Source organism: Martes martes, assembly GCF_963455335.1.
Source record: "Martes martes genome assembly, chromosome: 3".
Taxonomy (NCBI): Eukaryota; Metazoa; Chordata; class Mammalia; order Carnivora; family Mustelidae; genus Martes; species Martes martes.
The window spans coordinates 81,871,946-81,894,640 of NC_137890.1; the positions used below are offsets into that span (position 1 = coordinate 81,871,946).

Consider the following 22,695-nt stretch of genomic DNA (forward strand, 5'->3'; position numbering starts at 1 on the left):
AATGGCTAACAAACAGCTAACAGTAATTGCCACTCAGTTATTTGAGGTATAGAAAGGGGTACAGTTTTCTATTCACATATCTATAGTATTCCATTTATTTTTAGAGTAAGTACATATTTTACAGTAAAGACTAAAGTAATATGGGGCATCTCAGTGGCTCAGTTGGTTAAGCAAACGCCTTCAGGTTGGGTTATGATCCCATGGGACCGAGTGCCACACTGGATTCCTTGCTCCCACAAGATCCTGCTTCCTCCTCTCCCTCAGTCTGTGTCTCCTTTTCCCTCTGCCTGCCACTACCCCTGCTTATGCTCTGTCAAATAAATAAATAAATAAAGTCTTAAAAAAAAAAAACCTAAAATAATACATGAAATGCCAAAAGAAGATATAAGTTAAAATCATCAAAAAAAAGTATGCTCTCTTTAAACTCTGAAAAAAAAATAATAAAAAGTTAGGTGATTCCCAAGAGGAACCTGGTAGTCAGCAGTTGTTAAAAACAAAAATATAAAAATGTGGGTGGTGTTTAAGAAAGTTTTAAGAGTCTTAAATATGGTAATTAGCATAAAAAGTAAAATGATCACATTCAAACTAGATTAATTTATTACTATTTACATTTCCAAACTGGTGACAAAACAGAACAAAACCTATATGAACCACTTAGTAGCATTCGGTGAACACTGATTACCAACTGCTATATTACTGATTTGTTACAAAGCACTTTATAATACATTTGTTATTTTTATAATCACAGAAATAAAATTCTACTTATAAATAATTGGAGCTTTCATTAAAACTCTTACTTCCTGCACCAAAAAGCACAAGTGGAAAAAAGAAAGCATATATACTAGACTTCATCAAGATTAAAAACTCTGGTGTTTTAGGGGCATCTCGGTGGCTCAGTTGGCCTTTGGCTCAGGTCATGATCTCAGGGTCCTGTTCAGCCAGGAGTCCACTTCTCCCTCTCTCTTTGCCTCTCTGCCCCATTTGTGCTCACTCTTTCTCTAGTAAATAAATAAAATCTTAAAAAAAAACAACCCTAGAACTTTGGTGTTTTAAAGGATACTAATAAAGTGTAAAGACAACTCACAGAATGGAAGGAAATATCTGCAAATCATGTATCTGATAAGGGACTTATGTATAGAATATGTAAAGAACTCTTATAGTTCCACAAAACCAACCCAACTAAAAATGGGCAGAGGAATTATTTTCATTATTTTCTACTTTTATTTTCCTTTTTTTTTTGTTTTATTGAGATATAATTCACACATAACATTGTATTAGTGCAAGGTATACAACATAATGATTTTAGTATATGTATATAACTGTAAAATGAACACCACAAGTTTAGCTAACACCAATCATTTTCTGATGAAAACATTAAAGGTCTACTCTCTTAGCAACTTTCAAATATACAATACAGTGTTAACTATAGTCATCATGTTGTATATTACATCCCCCAGGATTTTGGAAGTTTGTATCTTTTGACTGCCTTCACCCATTTCCTCCACCCCCTCATCCCTGGCAACCACCAATATTTTCTCTGTATTTGAGTTCAGTTTTTAAGATTCCACATATTAGTGAGATCATATAGTATTTGACTTACTTCACTTTGCATAATACTTTCAAGGTCCAGCCATGTTGTCACAAAAGGCAGGATTTCCTTTTTATGGCTGAAAAGAACACTATTTCATTGTGTAAAGATATATATATGTGTATGTGTATAACATACACCCACACCCCACATCTTTATCCATTCATCCACTGATGGACACAGGCTGTTTCCATGTCTTGCTATTGTAAATAATGCTGCAATGGACATATAGGTGCAGTTACTTCTTTAAGATAGTGATTTTGTTTCCTTTGGATATATACCTTGAAGTGAAATTGAGAAGGGTAATTCTAACTTTTTGAGGAACCTCCATATTGTTTTCCATAATGGCTGTACCAGTTTACATTCCCTCTACTGGTACACAATGGTTCCCTTTTCTCCATGTCCTTGCCAGCACTTCTTATCTCTTTGTCTTTTTGATGACAGTCATTCTAATATATGTAAAGTGATACCACACTGTGGTTTTAAATTTCATTTCCCTGATGACTGATGATGCTGAGCACCTTTTCATGTACCTGTTGGCTATCTGTATGTCTTCTTTGAAAAAACGTCTATTTAGTTCTTCCGCCCACTTTTTAATCAGATTGTTTATTTTTTACTACTGAGTTGTATAAGTTCTTTATATATTTTGGATAGTAATGCCTTATCAGATATATGATTTGCAAATATTTCCTCCCATCTGTAGGCCACCTTTTTATTTTGTTGTGCAAAAGCTTCTTGGTTTGAAGTAGTCCCACTTGTTAAAATTTTGTTTCTGTTGGCTTTGCTTTTGGTGTCAAATCCTGGGCAAAGTACTTGAACAGAGATTTCTCCAAAGAAAATATATAAATGGCCAGAGAGCATATGATAAGATGCTCGCCATCATCAGTCATGAGAGAAAAGCACATCAAAACTACAATGAGATACCACTTTATACCTATGTGTGAGAAACAAGTCAGATAACAAGTGTTGATAAGGATATGGGAAAAAAATGGAACCTTGTACATTCCTAGTATACAAGTAAAATGGTGTATCACTTTTGGAAAACAGTCTTGTAGTTCCTTAGAATGGTAAATAAAGCAATTCCACTAGTAGGAATTAAGTCCATACCAAAAGAGAAGGAAAAATAGATGTCTACATAAAAACTTATATGCAAATGTTCACAGCTTTATTCACAACTGCAAAAAGATAGAAACCCAACAGATTGTCCATCAACAGAGGAATGCATAAATAAAATGTGGTATATCCATACAATGGAATATTATTCAGCAATAAGAAGGATACATACTACACTACAACGTGAATGAAACTTGAAAATGTTATTCCAGCTAAAGAAGCCAGTTACAAAGGGCTATGTATTATATGATTCTCTTTATTTTATAAAATTTCCAAAATTGGCAAATCCAGAGAGACAGAAGATTAGTGGTTTCCACGACACTGGGAAAGGGAAAAATGGGAAGTGACTCCTGTTGCTACGGGCTTCTTTTTGGGATGATGAAATGTTGTGGAATTAAATAGCTGTGATGACTGCACAACTCTGACTATACAAAAAAACCACTGTATTGTACAGTTTAAAAAGGTATATTTTATAGTATGTAAATTATATCTCAATGAAGCCGTAATAAAAGAAAATGCTTACTTCCTGATCTTATAATAGATCCTTTGTACTGATGAAGTGTCCAAAGTTTCCAAAATATTTGGGTTGAAACTTACCTCAAATCTTATTTCCCATCTTTCATCCTCGTACTTTTTATTGTAATCTTCTAGCTTCTGAAATAATATAGTATTGTTAATAAATAAACCATCTTCAACTATATAGTATTTTTAAGGCACTTTCATATTTCATCCCCCCAAAAACTGGGTGCATGTTCTTGTTGGCATTCATTTAGTTATTTTGTGTTGACTATAGGAAAATCTACTGTTCTGGAGTAATCTTAATAGTGCAATAGTAAGAATACTTAAATTATGTTAAATACATGTCAATAGTAATTACAGTTAACCTTTGAACACCATGAGGGTTAGGGGTGAAAATCCACATATAACTTTTGACTTCCTGAAAACTTAATTACTAGTAGCGTACTGTTGACTGGAAGACTTACCAATAACAAAAAGTTGATTAACACATATTTCATAAGTTATGTGATTTATATATGTATTATTAGAATAAAGTAACCTGGAGGAAAAAAAGTGTTATTAAGAAAATCATAAGGAAGAGAAAATAAATTTACAGTCCTGTAAAAAATCCATGTCAGTGGACCTAAGCAGTTTAAACCTGTGTTGCTCAAGGACCAGCTGCAGTTTATTATGAGAGAAAAGGAATTCTGACATATTTTTTTAAAACGTTCACACTAAAGAGTACAACTGGAAGGGAGGGACTTAGTAATCTTTATAAAACCAGTTTAACAGATATTTATACAAATACACATGCATGCACATGGAATACACACTGGAAGGGAGAGACTTAGTAATCTTTATAAAACCAGTTTAACAGATATTTATACAAATACACATGCATGCACATCAACACACATACCACACACACCCTTCTGCTCATAAGAAAAAAACTGACAAGCATTCCGTGTATAAAGTAATATCACAGTTTCTATGTGAAGAAGAAAGTTTTCTATATTGAACTGAACATTCAGTGTTTGGTTGTGTACTGTTATGAACAGGAATATTTAAAAACCTGACAAGTAAACTGTAAGTCTAGAAATAAAAGTACCTTGCTATATAAAATGTTAATGTTATTATTTATGATGAATTCCCCATTTCCATTAAGTATTTATGGCATCTTGCAATGGGAAAAAATATCTATAATAGGCTAGTTATGTTTTTAAAAATATTAAGATACAGTAGCACTGGGAAACTGGAGAGGGCTATTAATTGAAATTAAGCTCTAAATCCAGCTCTGAGTTTCCTGTAAAAAGGCAAAATGGAGGAAATGTTATAATGTCAAATAAAAGGAAAAAAATTGTCTGCTGAGAGAATCCTTTTCTGAGAGTGAATTCTATTAGCACTTTATAATTTACATTTCTATATTCAAACAACATTAGATAACATATGGCCTTTTCACTAAGTTTAAAAATATGAAACATTAATTGAATCTTAGTGCAACTGAAGTCTTTTTTAGGATGTTTATAAAGCATGATATATTGCTTTCTCAACAAATAATTTATAATTCTCTATACTTTCTTAATGTATCAGACACATAGAACTGTACTAAAGACTTGAAGTGTAAGGCGCTATATGACATTTTATCCAAAATTTGTTTTTCTATAGTTTAGATTTTTATAGAAAAATAGCTCACTTACTTCTTTCAATATCTCTTCAGAATGCTCAAAAGTACAATACTTATGGTATGCCATAAAATAAGAAAGTGACATTCCATCAAAATAGAGATGAATAGATAATTTCTCCCATGGGTTTTCAGGTAATTCCTATTTAAGTTCAACAAACAAGATTATTACTATAAAAATAAATTCTGTTTGAAGGTTAAATTTTAGGGTAGATAAATGTGAAATTAGATTTCTAATGACCACAATATTACCAGTTTAGCTAGCTGCTTATTTCATAAAATTTTCTTCCTAGTATTTTGGCAGGTTATAAAACAGCAATTCTACTACCATGGTTTCTTTAAAATATGCTTACATGTCCATAAGGTAGAGAGTTTTCTAGTTATTTATAAAAGAATTACAGTAAGGCAATGAATTAGTGAAGGAAGGTATAGATGAATTTAAGAGATGCCTCACTTTACAAAACTCACAATGTTAAACACACGTTGCCAAGCCACAGTCTGTGGACCAAATCTGGCCTGCCACATGTTTTTGTATGGTGTGTGAGCTAAGAAGGATCTTTACATTTTTAAATGGTTGAGAACAAAATAAAAAAATAATATTCTATTGCATGTGGAAATTATATGAAATTCAAATTTAAGTATTCATAAATAAAGTGTTATTGGAACAGAACAAAATTACATCACCTTTAGATGATACTAATAATTTATACTAAGTAGAAGGAGAAAGAAAAGATATGTCCAGAGGTAAAGAAATGAAGTTCTGTTAAAAATCCAGAAATGGCAGGAATCAGAAGAAATTCATGACTGTTTAGAAGGAGTTATGATAATAGCTTTAAAATTCTTAAGTCCACTTAACATTTACTAGGTACTGAACATGTACATAGCTTAGATACCACACATTGGTACCACCTTGGGCCTACTGTCTCTACTGAGTTACTGTAATTGCCCTCCAGCAGATCTTCCTGCTCCCTATCTTTTTTACTCTCCAGGAGCTCCACTACTACACTTTAGTATAGCAGACTAGAAATACTAGAATGCAAAGGTAGGTCATGTCACTCCTTTGATCAAATCCTCAAGTGGCTGCCTGGGTCAGCTTGAGAGCTAAAACCTTCACAAATCTCCCCCATCTCCAACTGTTCTCTGTCTTGCTCCTTCTGCTCCAGCCCTAGTGGCTTCTCTGCCAATCCCTTTAACACTCCACTAGGAGTGTTCCTGCTTGGAGCTCTCTGCACTGTTCTCTGGAGAGCTGCATGGTTTGTCCTCTCACCATTTTAAAGTCTTTACTTATCTCTCATTTTTTGCAGTGAGGTCTTCCCTGACCACTGTATTTAAAATGTTACCTTCTCCCGGCCCCACCCTCCCCATCAGCCTTTCCTTCTTTATTTTCTTCCTAGCACTTACTACGATCTAATATACCTTATATTTTATGTTTTTAATTATGTTTCCCACCACTAAAATGGAAACTCCATAAAGGCAGAAATTTGGCTCTTCAGTTCATTGTTGTACCTCCAGGCTAAGAACAGAGCTCAGCTGATAAGAAGTACTCAGTATTTCTTAGTAGTATATAAAAGACACAGGAGCAAATCTGGGTAAGTTCTGGTATGGCAGTAAGGGCTGCAGGGCATGCACGTTCATGCTTTCTGACAATTTAAGCAGCCTTGGGTATACTACAAATTGCTCTCCTGTGTTAAGCTAAGCAGCAAAGAAAGCTACCTTGATAAACTAAAAAATTTCAACTGCCATGACTTTCCACAGAGGCTATAAGTAACCAGACAGGGGCTTGTGATACTAATATCAGCAACAATAAAGCTTCTCTACCGTTTTATGTAAGTGGGTCTGTGGTTCTTGGTAAGTCTTTATCATCCTATAATTACATCTTTCATACAGAAATACTTTTCTTACAGTTTTGTACCTTACTACTGGAATCCTCAAACACAGCTGCAGATTAAACTTATCACCTCACTGCTCAGAAAACTCCAATAGGGCTCCAATGATTGACTTTTTTGGTGGTTATTTATTTATTTTTTATTGTGTTATGTTAGTCACCACACAATACATCGCTAGTTCTTGATGTAGTGTGCCAATGGTTGACTTTTACCTCTCTTAAATCCTATTCACCACTACTTTTCCTCATAAAACCTCTATTAATCTAGCCGTTATAATTCTATTATTATTACATTCCATTATTCTAGCAACTACTTCCTCAATGTGCCATGCCCAGTTCTGTCTCTCTGTGTTTACTTGTGCATTCCATTTCCCTGGTCAGGAGAAATTTTCCATCTTTTCTTACCATCTCTGAATTCCTATCACACTTACTCTTTTTTTTTTTTAAACTTAATTTTACTTTTTCAGTGTTCCAAGATTCATTGTTTATGCATCACACCCAGTGCTCCATGCAATACATTCCCTCCTTAATACCCACCAGCAAGCTCACCTATCCCACCACCCACTTGCCCTCCAAAACCCTCAGTTTTGTTTCTCAGAGTCCACAGCGTCTCACGGTTTGTCTCCCCCTCCAATTTCCCCCAATTCACTTTTCCTTTCCTTCTCCTAATGTCCTCCGTGCTATTCCTTATGCTCCGCAAGTAAGTGAAACCATATAACTGACTCTCTCTGCTTGACTTATTTCAATCAGCATAATGTTCTCCAGTGCTGTCCATGCTGATACAAAAGTTGGGTATTCATCCTTTCTCATGGAGGCATAATATTCCATTGTATATATGGACCACACCTTTATCCATTTGTCTGTTGAATGGAATCTTGGCTGTTTCCACACACTTACTCATTTTATCACTTGGCTCTCAGCATGTTACTTTGTAGTGTGTAATTTTTAGGTTTTTGTCCCATATCTAGTTGTTTCACCAACTAGATAAGTTCTTTGAGGGCAGGAATTACCTGTACCTAACACAGTGCTACATACACGATAACATCCTGAAAACTACTACATGTGCTTATAAGCAATTCCAGTTCTTTGATGCTGCTCCCTGTTGCTGACAAAGAATCTTTCAGACTACTGACTTTAGTACTTATGGAAGTTCTCAGGAACTTGCTCAAAATTAGGTTTATTTAAAACAAGCCTAGAAACCCAACTGGTAACTCTTTCATATTAATGAATAAATTATATTCACACAGGAACATGGTTCATCTTAAAAATATCCCTCAAATTATGTTACTGATAACACTTTATAGCAAATAATTTAAATCCACAATGTATGCTGTAAATATACATTACCATAATGTGAATTTCCACCTCTCTCTTTGAAAGCAGTTCCTGAAGGAGTTCTATTGCATCTGGTTGCCACACATTCCCAACCTATTTGGGATTAATAAACTCAGATTCTTTCACACTTTCAAAAGATAGGACAGAGGAGAAGGCAGATAAAGAAATACAAAAGTAGCCATACCCAGGTTAACAGTAGATAGTAGTATAAAATATACAAGTAGTTTAAAGAGATTATCATGGGTATATGATAAAAATGATCTGAAGAAACTAATAATTTGCCTGGGGTTCCACAATAGTTTTCTCTTGAAGCATTTAATGCTTTAAAAATATAAACCTACATTAAAAACAAAGCATCACAAAACTTTTTTTTAAAACACCAATATGTCACATGGTGCTTTCCTAATGCCTATGATATGTATTTACTAAGGAGCAGTGATTGTTGTGTTTTTATGTTAAGAGGTTTACATGGCAAAGAATTGGGGCCTCCTGCCAGAAGCCACTGAGGAGCCTCAACCTGCCAATGCCACGTGAAAGCTATCTGGAGGTAGCTCCTCTATTCCAGTGAACCCTTAGATGCCTGAACCTCTAGTGGATATTCATTGCAGCATCACTAGGGATCCTGAGCCACAGAAATTTTATGAGGAAAAGTAAGTTTATTGTTAATTTAGTCCACTAAGTTTTAGCTCAATTTGTTATGCAGCAAGAGATAATTAAAATGCCATTCCTTTATCTAATTTCCAGTTTCCAATCTGTTATGATTTTATTTGATGAAGAAATAGCTATATTTTAACAATCTTACACTTTCCCATCTATGAAGATATTAGGTTTCCTCACATTCCTCATATGATTTTTTATATCCTTCAGTACGATTTTGTAGTGCTCTTCATAAAGGCCCTTTAGTTGTCTTATTAAACTTATTTCTGCAACTGAAAGGGATATCATCTTACATTCTAATTTCTAGAAAATTATTGTTAATAAAAAAGACAGTATTTAAGATTAATCATCCCACAAATTACAATTTACTCACAGGTTTGGTATTATAGAGCTGACATGGAATACAAAACTGGGGTGTATCAGGGTATAGTAAAATAGGGTAAAGATGACATTGTGGAATTATAAATAAATAGGGTATTTAAGATTAATCATCCCACAAATTACAATTTACTCACAGGTTTGGTATTATAGAGCTGACATGGAATACAAAACTGGGGTGTATCAGGGTATAGTAAAATAGGGTAAAGATGACATTGTGGAATTTTCTCGGTAAATCCATGATCCAAATATTGTACCTGAAGCAGGATAAATAAAATTTATAATTTAAATTTACTATTAAAAACTAGGGGCCAGAAAGGTCTGAAATACCAGACATTCTAGAAAACTATCTAAATCTGGATTTGAATAATCTCCGGGAAAAAAACCCCACAGAACTCCCTCATCCCATAATGTATGTATTAAATTTCATTGCCAAAAGTTTCTTTATGCATAAACCAAAGTTTTTTTTTTAAAGAGAGTCTTATTAGATTTATACATTCCTTAAGAATTTCTTTTTGAAGACAATTTAATTTTGTTTCTCTAAGTATTTTAGAAGCACTGATTTACATTTAATAAAGGAATAAATTGGCTTTCCTGTTGAATTTTAAGAGTCTTTTGTACACTTTGGATAATAGTCCTTTACCAGATGTATCTTTTGAAATATTTCCCCCCAGTGTCTGGCTTGTCTTCTCATTCTTTTGATGCTGGCTGTAACAGAGGGAAGTTTTTAATTTAAATGAAGTCCAGCTTATCTCTTACTTCTTTTGTGGGACATGTCTTTGGTGCTATATCTAAAAAGTCATTACCATACCCAAGGTCACTCAGGGTTTCTCTGCTATCTTCTAGGAGTTTTATAGTTTTGTGTTTTACATTTAGGCATGTGATCCATTTTGAGTTAATTTTTGTAAAGGGTGTAAGAGTGTAAAAGTCTAGATCCATGTGGATGTGGATGTGCATGTGGATGTCCACTTGTTCGACCAGCATTTGTTGATAAGACCATCTTTGCTTAGTTGTATTGCCTTTACTTCTTTGTCAAAGATGAGTTGACTACATTTACATGGGTCTGTTTCTAGGCTCTCTATTCCATTCCATTGATCCATTTGTTGTTTTGCTAATACCACACTGTCTCCATTACTATAATTTTATAGTAAGTCTTGCAGTCAGGTGGCATCAGTCCTCTGACTTTGTTATTTTCCTTTAATATTTTGTTGACTCTTCTGGGTCTTTTGCCCCTCCATATAAACTTTAAAATCAATTTGTTGATATCCACAAAATAACCTGCTGTGATTTGACTGGGATTGCATTGAATCTACAAATCATGTTGGGAAGAACTGACATTTTGACAATAGTGAGTTTTCCAATTCATGAATATGGAATATCCCTCTGCTCATTTTGATTTTATTCATCAGAGTTTTGTAGTTTTCCTCATATAGATTTTCTACATATTCTGTTACAGTTATATATAAATATTTTGTTTTTTGGATTCCTAATGTAAATAGTGTTGTATTCTTAATTTCAGTTTCTATGTGTTCACTGCTGATCTGCAGGAAATTGATACTTTTGTACGTTAACCTTATATCCTGCAACCTTGCTATAATTGCTTATAGTTCAGGAATTTTGTTGATCCTTTTGCCTTTTTTAGATAAACATGTCATCTGTGAACCAAGTTTTATTTCTACCTTCCCAATCTGTTTATCTTTTATTTTCTTTTATCTTATTACATTACCTAGTACTCCTCGTATAATGTTGAAAAGGAGTTGTAAGAGGGAACATTCTTGTCTTGCTCCTGACCTTAGTGGGAAAGTCTTGAGGTTCTCACCATTAAGTATGATGTTGGCTATAGGTTTTTCGTTGTTAGTTTTTATCAAGAAGGAAGTTCCCCTCTGCTCCTATTACAGTTGTGTGTGTTTTATTTGTTTGTTTGTTTTTTAGTATCAATGGGTATTGGATCCTCTCAAAAGCTTCTACATCTACTGATATGATCATATGATTTTTCTTTTTTAGCCTGTTAATGTGTAGATTACATTAACTGATTTTCAAATGTTGAATCAGCCTTGAATACCTGGGATAACTTCCATCTGGTCATGACATATATATAATTATTTTTATACATTGTGGATTTGATTTACTCATATTTTGTTGAGAATTTTTGCACGTATATTCCTGAGACACTGGTGTGTAACCTTCTTTTCTTATAATGTCATTGCCTGGTTTTGGTATTACAGTAATGCTGGCCTCATAGAATGAATAAGGAAGTCTTCCCTAGTCTTCTATCCCCTGAAAGAGATTGTAAAGAAGATGTAAAATATCTTCCCTAAATATTTGGTTGAATTCACCAATGAACCCATGTAGGCCATGTGTTCTTGTTTTAGAAGGTTATTAATTACTGACTCACTTTATCAGATATAGGCCTATTCAGATTTTCTATTTCTTCTTGTGTGAGTTTTGGCAGATTGTATCATTTAAGGAATTTGTCCAGTTCATCTAGGTTATCAAATCTGTAGACACAGAGCAATTCATAGTATTCCTTATCTTTTGATGTGCTTACAATTTGTTGATATCTCCTTTCATTTCTGATATTAGTAATTTGTGTCCCCTTTTTTCTTAGCCTGGCTGGAAGCTTATTCATCTTTTCAATGAAATGACTTTCAATCTCATAGCTTTTCTTTTTTGATTTCCTGTTTTCAATTTTATTGATTCCTGCTCAAGTTATTTTTTTTTCCAGTTTACTATGGATTTAATTTTTCTAAGGTGGAAACTTGGAAAATTGATTTTCCTTTTTTACTGTATTATGTAAGTCACCATACATCATTAGTTTTGGATGTACTGTTCCAAGATTCATTGTTTACATATAAAACCCAGTGCTCCACGCAATACGTGCCTTCTTTAATACCTACCACCAGGCTTATCCATTCCCCACCTCCCTCCCCTCAGTTTGTTTCTCGGAGTCCACAGTCTCTCATGGTTCATCTCCCCCTCTGATATCCCCCAATTCACTTTTCCTTTCCTTCTCCTAATGTCTTCCATGTTATTCCTTATGTTCCACAAGTGAAACCATAGGATAATTGACTTTCTCTGCTTGACTTACTTCACTCAGCAAAATCTCCTCCAGTCCCATCCATGTTGATGCAAAAGCTGGGTAGTCATGCTTTCTGATGGCTCAGTAATATTCCATTGTATATGTAGACCACATCTTCTTTATCCATTTGTCTGTTGAAGGGCATCTTGGCTCTTTCCATAGTTTAGCTATTGTGGACACTGCTGCTATGAATATTATTGGGGTACCTATGGCCCTTCTCTTCACTACATCTGTATCTTTGGGGTAAATACCCAGTAGTGCAATTGCAGGGTTATAGGGTAGCTCTATTTTTAATTTTTTTTAAAATTTTTTATTTCTTTTCAGTGTAACAGTATTCATTGTTTTTTCATCACACGCAGTGCTCCACGCAATCCATGCCCTCCCTAATACCCACCACCTGGTTCCTCCGACCTCACACCCCCCACCCCTTCAAAACCCTCAGGTTGTTTTTCAGAGTCCATAGTCTCTCATGGTTCACCTCCCCTTCCAATTTCCCTCAACTCCCTTCTCTCCATCTACCCTTGTCCTCCATGTTATTTGTTATGCTCCACAAATAAGTGAAACCATATGATACTTGACTCTCTCTGCTTGACTTATTTCACTCAGCATAATCTCTTCCAGTCCCGTCCATGTTGCTACAAAAGTTGGGTATTCGTCCTTTCTGATGGAGGCATAACACTCCATAGTGTATATGGACCACATCTTCCTTATCCATTCATCTGTTGAAGGGCATCTTGGTTCTTTCCACAGTTTGGTGACCATGGCCATTGCTGCTATAAACATTGGGGTAGAGATGGCCCTTCTTTTCACTACATCTGTATCTTTGGGGTAAATACCCAGTAGTGCAATTGCAGGGTCATAGGGAAGCTCTATTTTTAATTTCCTGAGGAATCTCCACACTGTTCTCCAAAGTGCCTGCACCAGTTTGCATTCCCACCAACAGTGTAAGAGGGTTCCCCTTTCTCCACATCCTCTCAAACACACGTTGTTTCCTGTCTTGCTAATTTTGGCCATTCTAACTGGTATAAGGTGGTATCTCAATGTGGTTTTAATTTGAATCTCCCTGATGGCTAGTGATGAACAATTTTCATGTGTCTGCTAGCCATTTGTATGTCTTCACTGGAGAAGTTATCTGTTCACATCTTCTGCCCATTTTTTGACTTATCTGTTTTTTGGGTGTTGAGTTTGAGTTCTTTTTATATCTAGGATATCAGCCCTTTGTAGTGTCATTTGCAAATATCTTCTCCCATTCCTTGTGTTACCTCATTGTTTTGTTGACTGTTTCCTTTGCTGTGCAGAAGCTTTTGATCTCGATGAAGGCCCAAAAGTTCATTTTCACTTCTGTTTCCCTTGCCTTTGGAGATGTATCTTGAAAGAAGTTGCTGTGGCTGATGTTGAAGTGGTTACTGCTTATGTTCTCCTCTAGGATTTTGTTTTTAAGATTTTATTTATTTGACAAACAGAGATCACAAGTAGGCAGAGAGGCAGGCAGAGAGAGAGAGGAGGAGGAAGTAGGCTCCCTGCTGAGCAGAGCCCTATGTGGGGCTCTATCCCAGAACCCTGAGATCATGACCTGAGCAGAAGGCAGAGGTTTTAACCTACTGAGCCACCCAGGCGTCCCTCCTCCTCTAGGATTTTGATGGATTCTTATCTCATATTGAGGTCTTTCATCCATTTTGAGTTTATCTTTCTGTATGCTGTAAGAGAATCGTCGAGTTTCATTCTTCTGCACATAGCTGTCCAATTTTCCCAGCACCATTTATTGAAGAGACTATCTTTTTTTTTACTGGGTATTTTTTCCTGCTTTGTCGAAGATTATTTGACCACAGAGTTGAGAGTCCATATCTGGGCTCTCTACTCTGTTCCACTGGTCTATGTGTCTGTTTTTGTGCCAGTACCATGCTGTCTTTGTGATCACAGCTTTGTAATAAAGCTTAAAGTCAGGCAACGTGATGTCCCCAGCTCTTTCTTTTTCAATATTTCCTTGGTGATTTGGGGTCTTTTTTCTGGTTCCATACAAATTTTAGGATTGTTTGTTCTAGCACTTTGAAAAATGCGGATGGTATTTTGATCAGGATGGCACTAAAAATATAGATTGCTCTGGATTTTAATCTTTGTTCTTTTCTAATCTATTCATTCAATGCTATGAGTTTTCCTCTAATCACAGGTTTCAATACATCTCATAAATTTTGACATTTCATTTGAGGTGGGGAAGGGCAGAGAGGGAATCTTAAGCAGGTTCCATACTGAATGCAGAGCCTGATGCAGGGCTCGATCTCAGGACCCTGAGATCATGATCTGAGCTGAAATCAAGAGTTGGACACTTAACTGTCTGAGCAACCCAGGTGCCCCTCATAAATTTGATAAGTGTCTTCATTTTCATTTAGTTCAAAATATCTTTAAATTTCTCTTGAGATGTCCTCCTTGACCCACATGTTATTTAGAAGTTCGTTGTTAAATCTCTATGTATTTTGGGGTTTTCCAGTTATCCTTCTGTTACTGATTTCTTGTTTAATTCCATTCTGGTCTGAGAGCAGACACTGTTTGATTTCTACCCTTTTAAACTTAAGGTTTGTTTTATGGCTCAGAATGTGGTATATCTTGGTAAATGTTCAACGTGAGCTTGAGAAGAATGTGTATTCTGCTGTTGTTTGATGAATTAGTCTAGGGATGCCAATTACATCCAGTCGGTTGATGGTGTTTTTGAGTTCAACTACGTCCTTGCTGATTTTCTGCTTTTTGGACCTATTTCTGATAGAGGAGTGCTGAAGTCCACAACTATTGATAGTAGGTACATCTATTTTTCTTTGTAATTCTATCAGTTTTTGCCTGATGTAGGTTCACTCTCTGTTGTTAGGCACATACACATTAAGGATTATAATGTCTTCTTGGAGAACTGACCCCTTTGTCATTATGTAACGCCCTTCCTTATCCCTGATAATTTTCCTGCTTTGAAATCTACTCTGCAATTATTATAACTACTCCTGCATTCTTTTGATTAGTGTTGACAAAATATTTTTCTCTACTTATTTTTAATTGATATGTGTCTTTCACTTAAAGTGAGTTTCTTATGGACAACATATAGTAATTTGGTGCATTTAAACCACTGGTCTTCAGAGTGCTTACTGATATGGCTGGATTAATATCCAGCATATTTGTTACTGTTTTCTATTTGTTGCTTTTGTTTTCCACCATCCTTCTGTCTCTTGTGGTTTAAACTGAGCATTTTATATGATTGCATTTTCTGTTTGTGTTTGTTTAAAAAGTATATCAATTATAGTTTTTAAAAAGCATTAAATAAAAAAGTAATGATGTATTATATGCTTGCTAACTGAACTTACATTTACAAACAAGAAAGTTGCATTCCCCCCTTTTTTCCACAAGGGGGGAAAAAGCATTTTTTAGTGGTTTCCATTCAGTTTGCTATTATACTGAATTATTATTATTATTAAACATTTTCATGAACCCAAGGATACTTGCAAATAACATTATGTCATTTTACAAGTGTTATAAGTACCATATAATAATCTTAATTACTCTCTTCTATTCATTGTACCATTGATTATACTTATATTTAAGCATGCATATATCTATGCATATGGTATATGTATATGGTATATACATATGTAGTTGAATACATTGCTATTACTTTGAACTATTATGCTACATCAATTAAGAATAAGAAAACTACAAGTTTTACTATTTTTTTTTTTTTTTTAAGAGAGAAAGCACAAGCAGAGAAGAGTAAAGGGAGATGGAGAGAGAAAATCTTAAGTACGTTGTGCACTTAGTATGGAGCCTGCTGTGAAGCTCAATATCATGACTCTCAGATTATGAACTGAGCTGAAATTTAAAATCAGACACTTAACTGGCTGAGCCACCCAGGCACCCCACTACAAGTTTTATTTTATCTTCACTATTCCTTCTTCAGTTCTCTTTATGTAGATCTGAGTTTCTGACCTTTATTATTTTCCTTTTAAAGAATTTTTAAAAATATTTCTTGCAAGGCAGCTCTACTAGCAACAAGCTCAATTTTTGTTTCTCATTCAGTTTGAAGGGTACCTTCACAGGGTACAAAATTCTAGGTTGGTGGGGTGTTTTTCTCAAGATTTTAAATATTTCAATCCAATTTCTTCTTTATATGGTTTCTGAGGAGAAGTTGGATGTAATTCTTATCTTTGTTTCTCTATAGGTGAGGTGCTTTTTTCCCCTCTGGTTTATTTCAGGAGTTTTTTCCTTTAACTTTGATTTTCTGTAGTTTGAAATGATATGCCCAGGTGTATTTTTTTCTTTGTTTGTTTTGTTTTTGTTATTGCATTTATCTTAGTTGGTATTCTTTTAGCTCCTGGATCTGTGGTTGAGTGACATTAATTTGGGGGAAATTCTCAGTCATAATTGTTTCAAATACTTCTTTATTCCTCTACTTTATTCTCCCACAGTCCTTGGGTATTTGGTTCTGTTTTCTTCACTTTTCAATTTTAGAGGTCTCTATTGATATACATATCATCTGTGTCCAGTCTACAATAAGCCCATCAAATGCATTCTTCATTTTTATTTATATAATTTCGATCTCCACTTTTCTTTTTTTTAAGTATTTTTATCTCTCTGCTTACACTGTGCATTGTTCTTGCACATCCTAGTATATCCATGAGAGGCCTTAGCATATTAATCATAGATGTTTTAAATTCTCATTCTAATAATCCCATCATCAATGTCAGGTCTTGTTCTGATATGTCTGTCTCTTCCAGTTGTCTTTTTTGTCTTTTTAGTATGGCTTGTGATTTTTCTCCTTTTTTAAAACTTAAAATTTATTTGGGTTTAATTGACATATAACATATTAGTTTCAGGGATATAGCAAAATGACTTGATTTTTATATACACTGTGAGATGATCACCACAATAAATCTAGTTAATATCCACTGCCTTACATAAATATTTTTTATTTTTTTATAAACATATAATGTATTATTAGCCCCAGGGGTACAGGTCTGTGAATCGCCAGGTTTACACACTTCACAGCACTCACCATAGCACATACCCTCCCCAATGTCCATAACCCCACCACCCTCTCCCGACCCCCCTCAGTTTGTTTTGTGACATTAAGAGTGTCTTATGGTTTGTCTCCCTCCCAATCCCATCTTGTTTCATTTATTCTTCACCTACCCTCCAAGCCCCCCACATTGCATCTCCACTTCCTCATATCAGGGAGATCATATGATAGTTGTCTTTCTCCGATTGACTTATTTCACTAAGCATAATACCCTCTAGTTCCATCCACGTCGTTGCAAATGGCAAGATTTCATTTCTTTTGATGGCTGCATAGTATTCCATTGTATATATATACCACTTCTTCTTTATCCATTCATCTGTTGATGGACATCTAGGTTCTTTCCATAGTTTGGCTATTGTGGACATTGCTGCTATAAACATTCGGGTGCACGTGCCCCTTCGGATCACTGCATTTGTATCTTTAGGGTAAATACCCAGTGGTGTGATTGGTGGGTCATAGAGTAGCTCTATATTCAACTTCTGGAGGAACTTCCATGCTGTTTTCCAGAGTGGTTGCACCAGCTTGCATTCCCACCAGCAGTGTAGGAGGGTTCCCCTTTCTCCTCATCCTCGCCAGCAACTGTCATTTCCTGACTTGTTAACTTTAGCCATTCTGACTGGTGTGAGGTGGTATCTCATTGTGGTTTTGATTTGTATTTCCCTGATGCCAAGTGATGTGGAGAACTTTTTCATGTGTCTGTTGGCCATATGGATGTCTTCGTTGCAGAAATGTCTGTTCATGTCCTCTGCCTATCTCTTGATTGGATTATTTGTTCTTTGGGTGTTGAGTTTGGTAAGCTCTTCATAGATTTTGGATACTAGCCCTTTATATGATATGTTGTTTGCAAATATCTTCTCCCATTCTGTCAGTTGTCTTACGGTTTTGTTAACTGTCTCCTTGGCTGTGCAAAAGCTTTTGATCTTGATGAAGTCCCAATAGTTCATCTTGCCCTTGCTTCCCTTGCCTTTGGCAATCTTCTTAGGAAGAAGTTGCTGAGGCTAAGGTCGAAGAGGTTGCTGCCTGTGTTCTCCTCAAGGATTTTGATGGATTCCTTTCTCACATTGAGGTCCTTCATCCATTTTGAGTCTATTTTCATGTGTGGTGTAAGGAAATTACATAAATATTTTTGTGTGTGATGAAAACTTTAGGATTTACTCTTAGCAACTTTCAAATATACATCATTAACTATGGACACTATGCTGTACATTATATCCCCATGATTTATTTTATAGCTTGAAGTTTATACTTGTTGATCCCTTCACCCATTTTGCATGCCCCCAGCTCTCCACCTCTGGCAACCACTTATCTGTTCTCTGTATCCTTGAACTTATTTTTTTATATTGATGATTTCTTTTATATTCGGCAAATAAGTGATATCTTATGGTATTTGTCTTTCTCAGACTTATTTCACTTAGCATAATGACCTCAAGGTCCATTCATGTTGTAGTGAACAGCAAGATTTCCTTTTTTTTAAATGACTGACCACTTTATGTATATATATATATATATATGTATGTATACATATCCCATTTTCCTTATTCATTCATCCATCAATAGACACTTAGGTCCTTTCAATATCTTGACTATTATAAATAATGCTGCAATGAACATAAGGATACATATATCTTTTTTATTTAGTGTTTTCATTTCCTTCAGATAAATACCGAGAAGTGGAATTTCTGGATATGATAGTTCTATTTTAATTTTTTGAGGAAACTCCAATGGTTTTCCATAGTGGCTGTACAAATTTACATTCTCAACAACAGTGCACAAGAGTTCCCTTTTCTCCACATTCTGACCAATACTTATTTCTTACCTTTTTGATAAGTCATTCTAACAGGTGTGAGGTGATATTGTGGTTTTGGTTTGCATTTCCCTAAAGATTAATAATTTTGAGCACATCTTCATGCACGTGCTGGTCATCTGTATATCTTCTTTGGAAAAATGTCTATTCAGATTTTTAAATCAGATTTTTTGCTATTGCTTTGTATGGATTCTTTATATATTTTGAATATTGGTACCTTATCAGGTATATGATTTGTAAATATTTTCTCTCATTTGGTAATTTGCCTTTTCATTTCATTTGATGGTTTCCTTTGCTGTGAAGACTCTTTTTAGCTTGATGTAGTCCTAGTTGTATATTTTTGCTTTGGCTACCTTTCTTTTTGGTGTGTACAAAAAATCACCAAGACCCATGTCAAAGAGTTATTGCTTGTGTTTTCTTCCAGGAGTTTTATGTTTTCAGGTCTTACATTCAAATCTTTGATCCATTTTGAATTAAGTTTTGTATATGGTGTAAGATATAATCCAGTTTCATTCTTTTGCATGTGGCTGCCCAGTTTTTCCAACACCATTTATTGAAGAGACTGTCTTTTCCCCAGTATATGTTCTTGGCTCCTCTGTCATAAATTAACTGACCGTATATGCATAGGTTTATTTCCTGGCTTCCTATTCTGTTCCACTGATCTACATGTCTATTTTTATGCCAATACCATACTGTTTTGTCTGTAATTTACTTTTCTTGATAGCTGAATATGATGTACTATGTAAAAGAAACTGCTATAAACAGGCCTTTAGTAATGTGGTAGTAAAGTGTGAAGGGAGGGGAAGTGTTTTGAAGCCCTGTGATTAGGTCTTAGTCTTTTAGTGACACTATGACTCTAGATTGTAAATTTCACAAGTGTTCATCAGTTTTGTTCTTCTCCTTTAGGTATAAGAGGATGGATAAAGTGGGCTGGAGTTGGGTTATTTCCTTTTTTCCATGTGGAAGGCCAGAGCTGACTGGTATTGGGTACTTTCTTTTCTCCTAGGTCAGTTAGGTGGTAATCTATCTGGTTAGGCCCTAATTAACTAGTTTTCCTGAAAGCAGGCCTTATTACAAAAAGACAGAATGCTCTGGCATATTTTAAAAGCTCCTGATGACAGAAGTAAGAGGGGATTTTTTTTCTTTATATTTATTGTGAGAATCAGGTTGAGTACCTGAAGATAAATGACCCAGAATTGTGGAGGGCCTTCTTAGGACTGGGTCTCTCTGAAGTTTTTAACTTTCAGAGCTGTCCACACTGAGTCTCCAGCAATACCTTAATTCCAGTTCCAGTTTTGAGTTTCTGCTCTTAAAAGCTGTGACTCCCTGGGGCCCCTGGGTGGCTCAGTGGGTTAAAGCCTCTGCCTTCGGCTCAGGTCCTGATCCCAGGGTCCTGGGATCGAGCCCCGCATCAGGCTCTTTGCTCAGCGGGGAGCCTGCTTCCCTTCCTGTCTCTCTGGCTGCCTCTCTGCCTACCTGTGATCTCTGTCTGTCAAATAAATAAGTAAAATCTTTAAAAAAAAAAAAAAAGCTGTGACTCCCTATGTTTGCATGACTCTATTTTTGGAGCAGTGGTTTACCTTGTATATTCCCTCTGTTATAAATTTAAGAAGAGTTGTTGATTTTTCAGTTTGTTGAGCTTTTTACTTGTTAGAATGATGTGGCAACTTCCAAGCTCCTTACAAATGCAACCAGAACCCAGAACGCCAGTCTTTGAAATGCTTTATTTATGATAATTCAACTTCTAAATTTAGTAATAAGGAATATCAATAAGTTATTTCTTTTGCCCCAATGTAATGAAATTAACCTATCACTATATAATTGGGTTGGTTTGGCAATCAACATTTTAAAAAATGAAACAACTGAATGAAAGGTATCTGAAGTACATCACAGGCAGTTAGGGTGAGTACATTTTAAGGCAATATATTTTTTAAGATTTTATTTTTAAGTAATCTCTACACCCAACATGGGGCTCAAACTCACAAACCTGAGATCAAGAGTTGCATGCTTCACTGACTGAGCTGCCTCTAATGTAATATTTCTTAATGCAGATCACAGAATAAATTTTGAAAGATTATCATGTTAAGGAATAAAAAATTTATTGTATATACTTGAAATGTAAAATGACCTTAGGAAAAAAAGTACTGATTAAAATATCAAAGTACTTTTAAGGACACCTGGGTGGCTCAGTCGGTTAAGTTTCTGCCTTTGGCTCAGGCACGATCCTAGGGTCTGGGGATCAAGTCCTGCATTGGGCTCCTTGCTCAGAGGGGGACCCTGCTTCTCCCTCTGCCTGCTTCTCTCTCTCTCTGACAAACAAAAATTTAAAAAATCTTAAAAATATATCAAACTACTTTTATTTTTTTTTTATTTTTTATTTTTTTTAAAGATTTTATTTATTTGTCAGAAAGAGAGAGAACAAGAAAGCAAGCACAGGCAGGCAGAGGCAGAGGGCGAAGCAGGCTCCCCGCTGAGCAAGGAGCCCGATGTGGGACTCGATCCCAGGACGCTGGGATCATGACCTGAGCCGAAGGCAGCTGCTTAACCAACTGAGCCACCCAGGCGTCCCTCAAACTACTTTTAGATAAAATTTTAAAACAGAGATGTTAGTGTGAGAAAAAATAAGGTTCACTATTATCTTATTTACTTGGATCCCATATATGGGAAGTTCATGAATTATGATAACTTAATAAAAATTGGATTTTAGTTTACTTTTATATTAAAAAGAAAAGAGGTTACCTGAAAAATTCAAATGTATGTGAAATGGGACTCATTTGCATATAGATACATGAATCTTTATCCTTATGCCTAAATACTGAAAATCTGAAACCATTTTACTTTTATTTAAATCAGCTAAATCTTGTAATCCAGCAGAAGCAGCATGTCACTTAGATTGGAAATTTAGCAATCAGATGCATGGATATGAATTCCAGCATCAATACCCACTGATATGGTGACCCTGGGCATGCCACTGAATCTGAATGTTAATTTTCTAATTGGTAAAATGGGAATTATCTACTTCTGTGATAGTTGGAAACAAATCATAAAAATATGAATGCACACATGTGAAAGAAGCTTAACAACCTAATATGCTATGTAATTGTTAGGTGTCATCACCAAGTAGATAATAAAATTCTTGTTCAAGTAGAAACAAAGCACTTTTCTTAATTTTTCCTCCTCTCCTAAAACAAAAAGTCTCAAGTGCTAAACGTCTTATGAAGTACTTTATCAATTTCATTGCTTTACTTAATTCACTGTAAATGGAGGTATTTTCATCTATATTTTTATAAACAGAGTTTAAAAAAAACAATTCTTTCTGACGATTTTGCATGAAACTCAAGTAAGTACTATCTCACTATTCTGGAAAGGTAAATTAACTGTTATTGTGAAAGGGTTAACTGAGCTGTAAACAAATTTACTAAGGAAATATACAACATATTGAAAAACAGGTTGTTTTACTTAATACTATGTGTACAAATAGGGCTGCCAATTACAAATAAGTGGTACCATTAAAGTACCAGAGGCCAGGTCCCTACCTGAAAATGGCTTTTGGTTGTTCAAGTTAATAAATACTAATAATAAAAAAAAAACTTGAAGATAAAAATTATTTATTTTTCAAAACATTAC

At 35.1% G+C, this 22,695-nt stretch overlaps 1 protein-coding gene across 1 annotated transcript in view; it reads right to left on the reverse strand.

Annotated features, from left to right (window-relative positions):
- Window positions 1-22,695, reverse strand: part of RNF17 (ring finger protein 17) — a gene marked incomplete at its 5' end in the record, with an annotated part of 157,618 nt that overhangs the window by 26,206 nt on the left and 108,717 nt on the right. Inside the window, 4 exons of the mRNA XM_080798724.1 lie at window positions 3,299-3,355; window positions 4,897-5,022; window positions 8,113-8,193; window positions 9,273-9,392. Of these exons, the coding sequence (XP_080654850.1) occupies window positions 3,299-3,355; window positions 4,897-5,022; window positions 8,113-8,193; window positions 9,273-9,392 (384 nt within the window). The remainder of the gene's footprint in view (window positions 1-3,298; window positions 3,356-4,896; window positions 5,023-8,112; window positions 8,194-9,272; window positions 9,393-22,695) is intronic.